Source organism: Protopterus annectens, chromosome 4.part1, assembly GCF_019279795.1.
Source record: "Protopterus annectens isolate FY-2018-M chromosome 4.part1, PAN1.0, whole genome shotgun sequence".
In the NCBI taxonomy this organism is placed as follows: Eukaryota; Metazoa; Chordata; order Ceratodontiformes; family Protopteridae; genus Protopterus; species Protopterus annectens.
In genome coordinates, this window is record NC_056734.1 from 835,436,697 (window position 1) to 835,454,019 (window position 17,323).

Consider the following 17,323-nt stretch of genomic DNA (forward strand, 5'->3'; position numbering starts at 1 on the left):
TAAACACACCACTGAATGCCCCAAATATAAAAAGTTTGTTTTCTATATTAGAGGTAGGTAGTGTTGATTTGAGGGGAGGTGATTTCAAAAATTACCTTGAACAGAAAGAAACCTTATTGCAGATTAGACTAGATGCTGATAAGAGACCCGGTTTAAAATGAGTCTATTAATATAAAATGTTTTTTTAAAAAATAAAAGATTGAAAGTGAAACATTTGCAGTAGTATTATATTTTTTAAACAAAAGTTTATTTTAAGTTGTCTAAAGTTTGACAGTTTAATTTTTAATTATGTAATTTGTTAATTGATCTGATTGTTTTAATTGTTTCATTGGGTATGTATAAATAACGGGGAACAGAGTTGATTTTTTTTTTTATTCTGAAGAAGTCTTTGACGAAAGCGGGAATAAAATTTGTATATGCTAATACATTTCAGTCTGTTTTTTTCTGCAGCTTGGAGCTTATTCTAGTCATTGGACATCCCTGCCTTCATTGCCTTTTTTGACCATCGGGGTCCTGTGTTTTAGTAGGATTTATTTCAGGACAAAGTTATGTTTGTTATGAACAGCATAGTAGACTTATTTGGGTCAATATCCCATGAGTGAGAGCTTGAATGGTATGAAGAAGCTTTAATAGAAGCAAGAACATCAGAACAAAATGAGTTTTGCACATGTTCACCACTGACTGAAATGGTTTTAAAGAACAATTTTTATATATTTCCTGGGCAAGTTTTTTCAGCAGGTCAGTGGGGTGGCTATGGGGGCTAGGTGTGCCCCTGTATATGCTAATGTATTCTTGTCAGTTTGGGAGGAAAAGTTTATTATCAACATTCAGTACAGACTGTTGGATTTTATATAAGCATTTCCTGGACTTTGCGTATTTTGGTTTGATACCAAAGAAAAATTTGCTGAAATTTTTCAATATATTACTAATTCTACAGATTTTTTATGTTTCACATATGAAATCGGTCATGAGAAGGTGAATTATTTGAAGGTCATCATTTATAAAGAAAAAGGCAGGTTTAAGTCTAAAGTTTATAGGAAAAAGACATATTCTAACTCATTCCATTCTAACTCACTTTCATTAAAAAAAAAAAAAAAGTATAGTTAAAGGACAGTTTGTGAGAATAAGCAAGGTGACCTTGATTTTGATAGTGAATGTGAAATGTTTATTGAAAGGTGTTACCCAGTAAATTTGATCCAAGGTGTTCATCAGGAAGTGGCGAGGGGTAGGATGGATATTTATGCCCCATTTTAGGTGTAGGATATTCTACTTCTGTTAATTATGGGACCATTAGTAGCCCCCCCCAACTATCCGTCTGGGATAAGTTCCAGTTATGAACATGCGTTTGTGACAGATTTTAATGGGGACTCTGATGTTATTAAAAATGTAAGTGAAAGAGAATGGGCTAAATTTGCAGGTTTATCTGAAGTGAGAATTATTTTTGATCAACCTTTGAAAAGTATTTTTAGAAAGGGCAAGATTATTAAAGATTTAGTGAACAAGACTATAGTATGTTATCATTATGGAAATGTAGAGTGGGCACATTTTAAATGTGGCATGTGTTCGCAGTGCCCATTTATTAGTAATATGGAAAACATATAGTACGTGTGATAACAGGGGGATCATTTTACATTGCTGCATATGTGAAATGTAAAGCATTTTATATCGGAAAGACTGAAAGGAAGCTTATTCTCACAAACTGTCCTTTATACTTTTTTTTTTTTAGAAGGATGATTTATGAGTATATTTTTGACATTCAGTATAAAAACCAGAATAGTGCTTTAAGTTTCATGTGTGTTACCATACACACAGATGGTGCTTTGCTGGGATGAGTTAGACCATCTGGAAGCTATAAAACCATTTTGAAACTTCCACCCTTCCAGGGTAGCAATTAGTTCACCCCTAAGGACAATACAGTAAGATTCCTAGTCTTGGTTTTCACAGACATTTCGTCCCTGGCTGCAGTCAGAACTGTAAGATGCAGTCTTTATGGCCTAAACCAGGTAATTTAATTTCAGACTATTTTTCAAAAGCTGGACTAAGATGAATCTTTTCTCTTCCAGTATCTGCTGTTACAGTACAGTGTGACTTAAATGTGTTTTTCTTTTTTTGTCCATCAGGACCTACCATTGGTACATTTTTTAACAAAAGCAGCTTTACAAATACATTTTCAACACAAACATCTGTACAAATTAGTTTGATAAACAAATGACATATAATTCTTTACAAACCTCCCGCTACACATCCACTGTCCTACTTCTCCTGGCATAGCTGGCAATACCTCACACCATCATACTTACTGGCATCAGTTTGGTTGAATATAATTGAGCAAACAACTTGCATTCATCTGAGGAAAATTTTGTCTGGGTGGACAAACTGGCTGGAGTACACAGCTTGTCAACAACCCAAAAGAGTATGCTTACACAGTTTGATTTTTTTTTTTACATGCAATTTTTGCTTGAAAGAAAACATAATATTGATGAAGCCTAAACTTAACATCAAAGTGAGTAGTGTCCCTGCATATATATATTTAAGCTTCTTTCCCATTCTTCTGAGCTCACTGAGCTTGGTATATTTCATGGTATTGTGAGGAGTCAGGTGAATGGGGTTTAGAACAGTATTGTGTAAACAAATCCAGATGTATAGGCTGTTAAAGGCTCAGCTAGTTTTTGTACTGGGCACTGAAAGGAATTGGTGGAAAGTGGAAACAACTGCATTGTCACATATGGAAATAACATTTGTACAGTTCATCATGTTAAGGTTGGGTTTTGAAAATGGGGAGGCTTCACTGTAAACTGAACCAGGTAGTGGTCTGATCAAGAGACTAGTTCTACCACCAGATCAGGAGTATACACACCATTTTGGAGCACCAGGCTGACTATATGTCTTAAGTGATGGGTTACTGAGGTGACCCCGTATGTTGAGCTTGCTCAGTACTAATCAATTTGCAAACCCCAGCACTGGGTTTGAGACAAAATCTGTAAGTTCTTGATGCAGTGTGTTTCTCACAGTACATAGTGACTGTTAGATTTGGAGGAATTATTTCCCTTAAGACATACAGTAAGTAATGGATGCTGTCATATTCAACATTATAGTAACTGCTAGTTGTCATTGTAAAAAATACTAACATGGAGGTCCATGTTAAAAAAAAAAAAAAAAAAAAAAAAAAAAAACATGCCACTTAATTGCAGCCTTTATTTGTTTGCAGTAGAAGCAGTAGCTACCCACCACAATCCTGACCATCCTAGGGTGCTGAATTTGTGGATGTGTAGGAGGGCATTGTAGGACCCAAGTTTTTGACCAACCACATTTCTGTAACTAATGCTAGCTCATTATTATGCAGCAAGCTAAAATAATTCCAGACTTTGGTCTTCGTCCCATGGCATAAAGGGATGAAGCCCTGACTGCTGGAGTTTACTCACATGCATGGGAGTTGTGGGGACTGGGTGGACAGGATGAGCTGCCAGTACTGGTTCTCACCCATCCTGTTGACAAGGAGTTGGTTTCACTTGCTGTATCGGCAACATCTGCAGGAATGTAGACATATTGCCTGCAGCAGTGAGTTTACTGTGCCTACACAGCACAACACTGCACTACCTGGCCAGGAGACTTGACCTGAGTAGTGGCATGCATATTCCACTTGAAAGGCAGCATTTGTGGAATGCATACGCTGCCAGTGGGGATGGGAGATAGAATAATATGCAGGATCTGTAGACTGGCATGCTCCCTGCACTCATCTTTTGGCATTATAGGGAAATGAGTGGGCTGAATAGGCTCACTGATTAGGAACTAAGGGGCTGGACGAAGGGGTTGCCATTGGGTTGAAAAGGTAGGTATCATAGCAAAAGCAGCAGTAATAGTGGTGGTGATAATTAATGAATTTAGGTTTGCTGTGTACAGATTTGGTATTGGAATACACAACTTTTTTAAACACCTTTATTGAATCATCAGTTATGAAAGAGGCAAACATGCATTTGTATAAAAGAAAAAACAAAAAATCTCCGTGGTATCACCGAAGTCTCAAAACAACCCACTAAAGTATAGTGGGTCCAAAAACAAAACAGTGTAAGAAACTTCTCTGTGTGGAAGATTTTCAGTCCATATATTTCTAGTTAATCACTGTATATTAATCAGATCAGACAATAGTAGTAGAAGTAGTGAATGTAAACTCGTCTTAAGTCAAAACAAAACAAAAAGTAATAATAGAAAGTATATAATTGTACAGCATTACTAAGTATTCAAAAGTAATCCAAGCAAGGCAGGCAGTCTGTTTCCAGTCGAATATCCTTTATTAAGTACACAGACAAGCGATCCAAGTAAAACAAAAATAGAGTAATAATTTCCTCACAAGCTTTCTATAATCAGGCATGGGAGTGGTTTATTGTACTGTAAAACAAAGTGTTATTGGTACACATGTTAAATTCACATCCCTTCCCCCATCAGTGTGACATTCGAGCTGGTCCTGCCCTACTTAGTAGCTGTCATAATAATATATAACCCTTATGTACTTTAAATAAAATTTATAATGATGTGGTACCTCTTACTTAACCAAATTATTAAGTAGATTATTAAGTCTGTGATTTTATCCAAGAAAATATACTACATGGCTGGAAATATATCAACCTTAGTTCATTTGGCAATCAAAAAATATATATAAATATATACATATACATTTTGCATGTAAAAATCTATTTCTATTTTCATAACCTATTGTTAACAAAGATCACTTAGACTTCTTCAGGTCTGTGTACAAGAACCTTAAAAACCTATATAATTGTATAATTAGTTAGAAAACAAACCATATTAACGTCTTTACAATTGCAAACATTATACATCACATATATTATTTTGTATAATTATCATCAATCTAATATTACATAAATCGATCATTTCCTGCCTTCCCTTAAACCTCACTCCACCTCCAAAACATTATTCTGTATGTATTGTTCCCACAGTTTTCATTTTTCTTTGTAATTTGCTCCTACACTTTTGTAAAGATCCTACTTTCTTCTTCTTCTTTCGGCTTTTCCCAGTTAAGGGTCGCCAGAACAGATCCGCTCATGATTGGCAGTGGAGTTTTACGGTGTCGCATTGCCAGCCTTCCATGGAAGGCACACACTCACACCTAGGGCCAATTTAGTGTGTCCAGTGCACCTACAGCATGTGTTTGGGATGTGGGAGCACCCGGAGGAAACCCACGCGACATAAAGATCCTACTTCCAGTTGTTTTATTTCTGTTACATTATTCAATGCTTGAAATACATTTGGTTTAGACTTTGATTTCCATTTTTGGCATCCACCAGGGTTAAACTTAACAAGGCGTTATTATGTGTTCATAGGTAAGTACTAGGCCATCTGCCCAAAGGCATTTATAAGTTTAGCCGGAATGTGTTGGCTTTCGCTGCCCCCTTAGATTAGTTCCCTTTGCCTCTGTCCAGCAGAGCCATTGAAGTGATCCCTGGGGTAAACTTTCTGTTTCCCATCCACTCGTCAAGGTTTCTCTTGAAGAGGGTTAGTGAGAAACTCTACCTAATGTAGATGGAATCTTGTTCCAGAGCATGGGAAGTCTCTGGGACAGGAATCTATCCCTCCAACACGTCCTATTTATTGTTGTGGTGAGGTTTAGATCCCTGGAGCGTGTGGCACGAGGGGATATGGTTTTCTTTAGGTGGAGCATGTCCATCAATTCTGGGTTGGACATGGCCTTGTGTGTCAGGCAGAGATCACCTCTGAGTAGGCGGTATGCAACAGAGTACAGCTGGAGTTTCTTCAGTCGAGCTGCATAGGGCATCTGCTTGAAGCAAGTGATCCTCTTGGTGAGGTACTTCTGTGGTCTTTCCAGTTGTTGCAGGTGTCTTGTAAGGTACATCCCAAATGGGGCATTGTAATCTATGATGGGTCTGATGAGTGATGCGTAGAGAGGCCCAATGACCTCTTTTGATCTGGATGCAAACCCTTTTGTGATTATTTGGGCCACATAGAAGGATTTTCTAACCACTTTGGCAATGTGATTATCAAAGGAGAGTTTACTATCTACTTGGGTCCCCAGATCCCTTATTACGTCTTCCGTATTTAGGGGGCTACCACCTATGTGGTAGTTTGTGGGTACTTTGTTTTTCCCAAAGGGGATGACTATGCACTTTTTGGCATTTAGCTTGAGGCCATGGTTTTGACACTCAGTGAGACCCTTTTGGACGATGGCTGTGTCAGCTGGAGAGTCAGTTATAGCCCCTAGTTTGCAGTTGTCTGCGAACTTGGTCAGCCATAGTCCTCCTGTACCTTTGAGAAGTATATGCCCAACAGGAGGGGTCGTAGGACTGAGCCTTGAGGAATGCCACTTGTAATTGGTTTAGAGTCAGACCTAGCTCCCGCAACTCTTACGATGTGGATTGTGGATTCTGTCCGCAAGCCAGTTGGTAACCCATCTCGTCACGTAGGGGGTTTATGTTCAGGCTGGTGAGCTTGTCTATAATACCCGAGTGGGGAATGGTGTCAAAGGCCTTTGCGAGGTCTTGATAGGCCGTGTGGACCACCTTTCCCTCGTCTATAGCCTTGATAACTGCCTCAAAGAAGTCCACCAGGTTTAGGTGGCATGATCTGCCCTTAACAAAGCCGAACTGGGTAGGGTCCAGTGTTTGGAGGTTCCCAATGTCTCTGTTAATGAGATCCATGATGATGTGCTCCATAGCTTTGCAGACCAAACTAGTCAGGCTTATAGGGCGATAGTTCCCGGGGTCCGTTGTGGCTTCACCTTTGTGGAGTGGAATAACCGTTGCTGTGTGCCACTCTGTGGGCATGTAGCCTGTGGAGAGTTTGAGTTTAAACAGTGTGTTTAGGTGAGGGGTTAGATCATCTTTGAGCTTGGGTAGGACGCAGCCTGGGACACCATCCGGTCCCATTGATGCTGTGTTTTTGGCTTTGGAGAGGGCTGTATTAACCTGAGTGTCTGTGATTTCAGGGGCACTGCATTCTTCTGGTATAGTTATGGGCCCTTTTAGAGGTGAATGGGGGGTGAAGTTTGCACTGGACCTGTCTGCCCAGGATGTTGGCTATATCGGTCGGTTTATTGTATTTTGTGCCATTCTGCACTTTCTGAGAATTGCCACTTAGATTCTTGACATAGCTAAAGAATGCCTTGTTGTTATCTTTGGAGTCCATGGCAATTTTGCTTTCGAAGCTAGCCTTGGATGATTTTATGAGGGAAAGTAGTTTCTTGCTGATACTGATCAGGGATGTCTTCCCTTCTTGTGATTTTACTCTTTTTCTGTACTAGTTTCCTCCTTCTATTGTATAGCTTGTTTATGGCAGGGGTCCACCAGACTGTTTTCCTTTTCTTGGAGGAGTGAGTCTTGGTTTTGTTTGGGATAGCACGATCCATGCATTTTTGTAGGTGCCCATAGAGTGCATTAGTAAAGGATTTTGCAGCTTGGACAGCATTATCCTTTAGCATGGGGCTTTGAAACTTCCCACCTTGTTCTTAAGTAATGTGAAGCTTGCTTTTGAAAAGTTTTTCATGGTGGTTTTTTTGACCGGGGGTGGTGGCGGAATGTGGATATCCAGAGTGATTAGTTTATGGTCAGATCTAACCAGCGAGGGGTTGACCTCCGGTGTGGAACACCAGTCGCCCATGTTGGTGATGACCAGGTCCAATATGTTGTCACCTCTGGTGGGGGTGTTGACCAGTTGATCCAGGGTGTTTGAGTTTATAAATTCTAGGAAATGTTGGGCAAGGGAGTTTGTGCTTGAGTAGTTCTCCCAGTTAATGTTTGAAATCACCCAATATCAGGGTGTTTGCTAGTACTTTTATGTTTCCCAGTGTTTCCGGGAATGCGGAGTGGGGGTCCTGGGACATGGTGGGTGATCTGTAGCAAGCTATAATTTGAATAGCAGTTTTGCCCATTGTTAGTTGCACGTGGATGATCCCTGAAGCATCGTGTTGTGCCACTAACCTGGAGGTGTGGGTATCCTTGATGAATATGGATACTCCCCTGCCTTTTGTATTTCGGTCCGGGTTTTGTGGCCGAAATGTATGGTATGAGTATGTAGGTAATTAAAATCCTGTATCCCAGCTCAAAAATAATTTTCTTAGTTATTTGCTCACCCAGTATTTCTGATAGAGTATTATTTATGGAATTTTTAAAGTATGCCAACTCATTACACTCCAACATTTCTCATCTAACTGAGGAAAAAAAAAGGGTCTGCTTGGGGTATACAAATACCTATGCAAACACTTTGGAGCAAGAAACCTAAATTTTAAATTTTCTGGACCTTATTGCATATTTGGGAGCCATATGTATGCCCTCACAATGTTTCCTTGTTGAATGACTTATCTAGTCTTTCTTCCCAGTTTTTTCTAACCTACTCTGATTGATTTCTGTAGTAATCATGCAGTATTTGTACATGCCCTACTGATTATCCCTTTTTAACAGAAGCTTCTATTTTGGATTTAACTTACAAAAAAAAAAAAAAAAAAAACCCTACCAGGGCAGGTCTTTCACTTAAAATTTCTCTATCCCTTTCATAGGGAAGGCAGTCTCTAGCCTGCAGTCCACGTGTTATTGGCATTTTCACATTCTTTTACCTTTTCATTTCTAGTTATTTGCTCCCAATGCCTTGGTTCCTTTGCCAGTTTTCTCCACAAATTCCAGCCCCCTCTTGTCTGTTGTCTGTACCCCTAATTGCAGTCATCCCTATCAGCAAAATTTCCTTTCTGCATTCTGATGGTGGCTTAGTTCTTAGAATACCTTCTGCTACTGTATGAATATAATATTCTGTACGGCTGTTTGAATACAGAACATAAAGGAGAATCAGTGTTGTCCAGGAGCCCAAAACCTGTTCAAGACGACTGGATAGAAGCAGGGCTAGTTTCATGTTACCAGGACAGCCTTTTGAACTGAATGTTCATGGTTCACCGTTTCAGATGCTGCACTGTGTGCTGCCTCAAAATGTGGTTCTTCAGACAACTGCAAATACTGTCGTTAGTATTTTTCCTTGTTCATAAAGAAGGGCCCAGCACCAGAAGGAGGGTTCCCAAAAATAATGGTCTAAAACCTGCCACTGATAGTCCATAAGAAAAAGGAGCACAGAATAAAAAGTGTAGTCTGGTAAAATGAATACAATGTGAAAAAGTTAAAAATCAGTGCAGAGTGCCATAAAGTTGGAGCAGCATAGCAGAAGTATGATGGAAGACGGTATGCATGTAGCACAGTACTGTTTTTGGACCTTTGTACAAACGAGGGCCTCATTGTAATATTGTATTGTTTAATGTTATCTGTGGGATATATTGTTGGCTGCTTTCAGGATGAAGTCTACAGACAAGATTATCCAAAGCATGTGCTTAAATGCATACTGTGACTGAAAAAAAGTAGTCCATTTGTATAGTTGTGCATCTAAAAGCAGAATAAAACCTGCCAGGAACCTACTATGCTGTTAACAACTACACTGCAGACAAATTTGCAGTACCAAAACAGGATAATATACAGTACATATGAATGTAAGATCAGTTTGCCAGTGAAATAAAGTATTCCTTCATAGACGTGATACATGAATCAAGAAATGATACAGACTACAGGTTGATGACGCACTTAAGAGGTGAATACTTCTGATAAACTGAATAGTAAAAATTCACATTCATTTTCAAAATAAGTGAAAATTTCACAGTAGCTTTCAAAATTAGTGAATATTCTTAAACTTTAGTACATGATCAGAACAGCAGCAGTTACACAAGCCCAGGCAGTCTACAGCAAATGTGAAATGTATGTACAAGTGAGGGAACTATCATTAATTTAAATGGATGGTGAGGAAAACATAGTATTTCAAAGACGTAGTCCCTGAAAAAGCTCACAGCAGGTCCAGAATGTATATGTGAAGTTTTTTACGAATAAAGCCACGGAACATGACATAGCAGGCTATAGCTACAGCAAAGTTGAAAAGCATTTTAACAAAACAGCAGTAAAGTATTCCAGTTTAGATTGCAAAGCAAAAAAAATTCCTGTGCACAAAGAATCTGTTGAAATGAATTTTACAGCAGTGTGGGTAGGTGGCTTGGATTTTGCCCCTCACAACAGGAGAACCAAAACTTATGTGGAAGTAGTATAAAGTTCTACTTGTCCAGGTTGTCCAAACACAGTCTTACAGCAGCAGCCAATTCAGCAGTAATAGCAAAGTAACAGTAATGATACATGCAGGTCAGTGGCTAATAACACAGATAAAATAGCTACAGAACAAATTCTGTCACGCACATTCAGAAACACTTTAGGCATTTTATTTCTGCCACTATTGCATTAAGTGCCAGGAATTATTGTTCGAATCTTTTATGAGTGGTGAACACAGACAGCCAAAATACATTGTTTCAAAGAGTAGCTGCTATTAATGCAACATAAACTACATATTTTGTTAATTAGTAGCTGCCAGTGTAAGTAATAGTAACTTGCATATGTCCCCCCCATTGTTTCTTTCTGAATTGCTTATCCAGTCTGTTCCCAATCTTTTCTAATCCCCTCTGATTGGTTCCTATAGTGATAAAGGAATATTTTATATGCCCTACGCATTATCTTTTTTTAATAGTAGCTTGTGTTCTAGATTCAACTAAAATCTCTACCACAGCAGGTTTTTCACTTAGGATTCCTCTATCTCTTTCTCTTTGCCTATACTCTGACATCAGTACTTGGTAGTGAAGGCGGTATCTAGCCTGCAGTCTAAATGTTCGTCTTGGCATCTTCCCATTTACTTTTCCCTCTCTAGTTATTTTCTCCCAATACTTTGGTTCCTTCCCCAGTAAATTCCAGTCTCCTCTTGCCTATTATCTGAGGTAAGTTTTAACTTTTGCGGTAGGTTTTTTATTTGAGTGACACCTTACTAGTTGAAGGTTCAGTGTATCAAACAAGCCATGTGAGTCGTTGTTGCTGGGTATAATGTTAATGTTAGCTAACTCTTCAAGTATTTCATATAGACAGCTATGTCTATGAAATACTTGTTGAAAGTGAAGGCAGTATTAGACTGGTTTCACTGGGGAAAGGACTGGTGTTTTTTTCTTTTTCTTTCCTGGCTTAAGAAGTTTAATGTTTGCCCAGTATTGCTTGGGATTATTTTGATGCTGGGTGTAAAGACCATTTGCTTTATTTTCCTAGTGATATATTTAACCTGATTTTTAGGTGTTATAATTTTGTCCAGATGCATTGTTTGAGAGTGTTGAGAGATGTGTACTACTGAGCTGGAGAATACAGCAGTGGTGTCTGCTAGCATACATAAATTCCCTGTATATGCAGCTCATATGCAATAACTGCACTCTGTGCATTTATCCCATAATGTATCTTCTGTCCCTGCTAACTGTTGTCACAACTCAGCATTTTATTAACATGTATATCACATTAACTCCCCTTTGTTACACCATAGCTTTATGTCCCTCTCTCAGATTTTTTTGTTAGCATGTCCATTTTTATTTATGTGCAGAAGTCAAGTATTGTTATTGAAAATATTTATCATTATATCAATATGGCAGTATTTTATATTACAAATATTTCTTTGACACTTCACATTTGCCTACAGTATCTGAGTACATTTTCCACATTTCCCTTCCCCTCTTAATTACTTCTGCAGTACAACCAATGATGTTTGTCTGCAGTCATCCCATTTCACTTCCCCTCCTTCAGAATTCTTTCACTGTACTTGCTCTTAGTATTTCTGGGATACAGTATGTGCTTGTATATATTAGATTTGCCTATAGGCAAGCCATTTTGTTGACATTCTCTGCTCATGCTTATAAGCAACTTTTCATGGCCACAAACTGTTGCTGGCCAAGAAAAGGTGATTGCAAATGTTAAGGCACAATGAGCAAGCATGCATATTCAGTTAGCAGTGCTGCTCTTCGCACTAACATGCTTAAATCGTGTAGGCTTAGCATGAAGGCTGCATGATTGTTAATGAAGCCTAGGGATGGTCCATTTAGTGTTGAGTGTTGATGTAAAATAGTTTTACAAGCTATAGTTATATAACTTCATTTTAATTGTCAGCCTTTTAAAAAAAAACTTGAATTTGCAGAGTTTTCTTCATGGCAATGCAAACTCCATGCATGTATTCAGTGAAATTTTTGTTCTTTTAGTTTTGTTATGATATAGCTATATTCTTAATGTGTAGTGTGATAAAGCAGTACAGTCACCATTCCTAAATATAAATTCCTGTTTCTTTGTCATTTCCTAAGTAGATTGAGTGCTTATTACCAGTAGTTAACACTGCATGAATATGAAGTTTATTTGATAAATGTATAAAAACTCTGAGCTGTGCAGGAAAATGGACAGAGGGACATGTGGATGCACAATTGCATATGCTGCGTGTACACTTGCGCGTACTCATTCACTCTCTCTCTAGCTCTCTCTCTCTCTCACACACACACACACACACACACACACACACACACACACACACACACGCGCGCGCACAAACACACACACACTTTGAGATGAGCTACTTTCTTGTCTGAAATTTGACAAATGGATAAACTGTCTGAAAGCACTGATACAGATAGTTCTGTTTTACCATTTGATAAGTGCAGATCTTAGTAGTATGTACCCATATACTTATTTGGGATTAAATGAGAAAAGGCAGTCTAGACAGAGGCGTAACAAAACTAATCTGACCACCTGCTGAAGATTGTTCTACTGTTTTTATTGCACAAGGATGAAATTACCAAATACCACACATCCATATGCTTAGCAGCCTTGTATGACTTTGATCCAGAGTTTATAAGTTCTGTAATGGAAAAAAAACATCCTTGATGGATTAGTGTGACCTTCTCACCCTTCCTGTTTTGCAGCTACTGTTACTTTAGTTTCTGTACAGTGCTGGCAGTCATACCACTTGCAGTTTTTTTTCCAGTTGTTTTGTTAGTACAATATGCAGCATGTATTTCAGCAGTAACTATAATCACCATTAGCTGATTGTTGTATGCTCATAAAGCATAGTGTGTGGAAGCCATCTGCTGGAAGGACTTCTGCTATAACCCCTATTTGCCGTCTTGATATAACCCACTTTCATGATAGTGTGCTTGATTGAGTCTAAATATATTATTTTGCTGACTGTAGATCTTGGTCTTTAGCACAAAGCCATATATTTTGTGAAAACTGCATGAAAACTAAGGCAAAATCTGGGGGAGAAGAAAGCTACAAGACTGGGTAAAGTAACTTTATTAGTTTTGAGTGAACCTATTTGCAGTGGAAAATCGCTGTTAAAGCAATTTTAAATTATAGTGTGTGTTATAAAATAGTATGAAAATATATAAATGTGGTTTGGTTATGGCATATGTATTGTAATTTTACATTTGAGTTTATTGTTTGTACAAGTGTGTAGGGTGAGTGGAATTGTATTTTGTGAAAATAAAGCATATTAATTTATGCTTCCTTGATTACTAAAGAGCATTCATCTGTAATCCTTTTATCTTCATCCTCTGGAAGATCTCCACCAGAAACTTGGAGAATATGACTCTTGTATGGAGAGAACTGTTTGATAACTGCATCTTCCACAGATGCAACAAGAGTGGAGGATGAAGTATTGAAGGAGACAATGAAGGAGAGGGATAGGTGAAAGAGGATGTACTTATGAGGAGTCTGAATGTGCCAGGAGCAGACTGGGAGATTAAGATCCCCAGAGTAGAGGGGGAGCAGAAATAGTTTCAAGCCTTTGGAATATAGTGCAGGACTGTATCAGAATGGATAAACTTCCTAATGTAGTCCAAAATGTACAGAAGGTCATAGATGTCTATGGTATGGCTCTGTTAGCTGTGATCATGTCCCTCTGTGGTGTAGCATAAGAGGAGGTGGTAAGAATGAAAAGACAAAGTTGGTGTGCAATTTTGGAAAAGTAGATTTTATACTGTACTGAGATATATAGTCAAGGATGAGTTAAGAGACTGGGAACAAACCAAGGCAACCTGCAGTTATCGGTGTTCTATAGGTTGCTTAAAGGACAACAGTGGGATTCTGTTATTAAATGTTCAACTTCTCTGTCCCTTTTTCTTCCTGTTTACAGTCCCTGCTATGAATAAACAACAATACAGTATTTAAAATATTTTAAATTGACTGTTTCTATCCACTAGAACAGTAACTTACTGTACTGTGGTGGTTTCACTTTCAAAAAATTTTTATCCCACCCTGGAGAAGCTTCCTGCAGTCTCCAATTCATTGATGCCATCAAGGCCAATGAATGCAGGTAGTTTTCTGGTTAATTCTATCCCCAAACTGAAATCACCATGAGCGTCCTAAAGCACCACCCCTTATGTGATATCACAGCTCCCTGGTCCTTCCCCTACCCATACAGAGAGTAAAGACTAGAAAAAGGAAACAGTACATGAGTCAAGTCTCCTGGTGTGAGCTGTTAATCACACAGGTAACGGCTCAACTTACCCTTAGCACGTTGACAGTGGGGGAAGTTAGGTGTGAAGGGGGATGGGAGATGAATTGAAGTAGTAAAATTCAAGCTTCACAAAAGACAGAAATTTAGCCATTCTAAAAAAAAGCAGCAGTAAAAATCACTTTGAAAGTCTGTTCTGTGCCATTTGCAGTGTTTGCGTTTTAAGTGGTTATTGAACAGCATGAAATGTTACTTACAACTGACTGAAAGACAAGCGTTGTATGCATGTAAAATCAGTGCAGTGACAGGAGCTTTAGGAAGAAAGAGACCTGCATGATGTAATTTTTTTACAAACAAGCACTGCATTGTGGGATACCTAGAGGTAGACTAAACAATCAGGATCACGTCTGATGCTTGCCCCTACCCTTGTCAGACTGTTAGACATTATGAATAATCCATGCCATGTCTGATTTTGTCAAAGCCTATCTTCTTTCCTTTTATCTTACCATAGTTTTTGTTCCTTTCTATGTTATGTTTTCAGAAACATTGGAAAACTGCAGGAATTTTTTAAAATGGTAGAACAGTGAGCAGTTTTTAATAAACTAACGAAAAACAAATGCAACTATTGTGTGTATTCTTTGTGTTTTAGGGAAAGTAAAGAATATCCATCTTTTAACATAGTTTGGGACTGGAGTTGCAATAACTGAAGTAAGCCTTTATTTTACAATATACTTCCATGATTTTTAATGGTTCTTCTTTGTCTCTTCCACCTCAGGTTATTGTTTAGGACCTCTTGTTACATTTGTTATATTTGTAAACAGAACTTCAACAGACAAAAAAAAAAGAGGGCAGACAACAAATACAGATTGCTACAACAACATTTGAAGAAAAGACAAAGTGGATTTTAAAGCTGAAGAAGTTCATCCACCACTGCTTCTGACTGGACATGTACTCCAGCTTGACCCTGTCCATACAAAGATGTATCTTTTCCCATTTATGGCCTTACTTGATTGCCATGCGTGTTTTTAAGTGATGTTCAACATGAGCAACAGATCCCATTAAGTTGGGAAAAATTTTCAAGTGATGTTTCTGCTAAATGATTCTTAAAACCTTCATCTACACTTCCTGTTTACGAAACTACACTACATTAGCTGAAAACATTGTATGCTAAGCAGTATTTTACAATTTAGAGTTCAGAGCATTTGTTTTACTGTCTGCAACAAGAAACCGTTCTTTGTAAACTTTGGAAAAAACAAGATTTTTTTTGTTCTTAGTTGGTTATATGGTCTTTTTTTTGCCCTGCCCTTCTTTACGCAGGACTTGCATGATTTAGAGAATGCCAATTTTATCCATTGTGTTAAAGCCAGCATTGAAATTCATGTAAGACCGATAACCTGACTGTGCTTAGTTCTGAAGTTTGGCAAGTCATTTTGATTCCTAAAAGTCTGTTTTGATTACATGCCTTTTAAAAAATTAGTCTTTAGGACTTTAGAACTCTGCCTGATATGTAAATCACAAAGCTGCAAATAGAAGAGTGGAAGGGAAGATGTATACAGATGATTGTTCTAGTGTACTGGGAACATATGTAAGGTAACGTCAAAAGGACAGACTTGAAGGCAAAGTGAGAACATGTCTAGAGTCACAACAGCTCTGGGTTCAAATACCTTAAATGGACAGACCATGTTCTGTCACTTGGATGCACCTGCCAATGCTATTAGTGTACGCAGGGATGCTACCCAAGTAGTAGTGGCAGGAAGGAATATCTTTAAAATTTACTCCATTGAAGAGGACCAGTTTATAGAGAAACTGAACCTTCGTGTGGGGCGCAAGCACTCTCTGAATTTCAGCTGTGCTGATGTTGTGTGGCACCAGATGGACGAAAGCCTTCTGGCAACGGCAGCCACAAATGGTGCAGTGGTGACATGGAATTTGGCAAAGCCATCTCGAAACAAGCAGGATCAGCTCTTCACAGAACATAAACGAACCGTTAACAAAGTATGCTTCCACCCTGCAGAACTCCATATGCTTCTTAGTGGCTCCCAAGATGGGTACATGAAGTGCTTTGATCTCCGGAAGAAAGACTCTGTCATAACTTTTTCAGGTAAACACTTTTTAGTTGAATGAGTTATAGGAATTGTATAGAGTGACATAACACTGTTTGATTATCAGAACATAAAATTCTTGTAATTGTCTTTGCTTTTTGGCAAAGATCAACAGTAGTTTAAAATTATTTAATACATGTCATGCAGGATTTTATCTTGTACCTGTTTTAAACAAATTCTTGTTGGAATGTGGCCAGTGTAGCATTTTGGAGAGTTTTTTGTTAGTACATCTTGAATACATTTAAAAACTACTCTGCTCCTATGTGACTGGATGTTCACATCACCTTGTGTCGCATTTGCTTAGTTGCTAAGGAGTACCCCCGCCTGTGACAAGACCTGGTAGTGAAGCTAATAAAAGCTAGTGAGGATGATGGAAAGGGCAGTTGGAGTGACATTATTTTTGGAGGTGTCTGAATGGAGATGTGTTGTGGCACATACATAATCATTTGGCAGTTCAGAGTAGCAGGTTTTATCTTACACAGTGTGTAGATCAAAATAAATAAGGCCTTGCTATTAAAGAAAACAGAACAGTTTGCCTAAAGATGGGTGTTTATATTTGGAAGCTGGGGGTACTGGGTTTTAATTTTATTCATTTGTTTGCGAAGTATAAGATGAGCTCTTATGACTGTTACCGACCATAGTATGGGGCACTAGGTAAGGCAAATTACAGTTCAGACCATTTAGCAACATGATAGTTTTAACAGAAGAAACTAAAGCAACACTTGGGTATACAGGAAAGTCTAAACATTGCCTGCTACATTCAAAGTCTGTTTGCATGTCGTTTTTCATTTTGTTGTCTAAACTCTTGTTAGTTTAGTTTTTTTTGTGAGATTTACTGGAGGGATGACCATAGTTATGGAATGCTATGAGAAATGTGA

The 17,323-nt window shown here is 38.3% G+C and overlaps 1 protein-coding gene across 1 annotated transcript in view; it reads left to right on the forward strand.

Moving 5' to 3' along the window:
• WDR24 (WD repeat domain 24) overlaps nt 1-17,323 on the forward strand; it is a 640,974-nt gene that overhangs the window by 24,941 nt on the left and 598,710 nt on the right. Inside the window, exon 2 of the mRNA XM_044070612.1 lies at nt 15,119-16,444. Coding sequence (XP_043926547.1) covers nt 15,973-16,444 — 472 coding nt within the window. The 5' untranslated portion in view covers nt 15,119-15,972. The remainder of the gene's footprint in view (nt 1-15,118; nt 16,445-17,323) is intronic.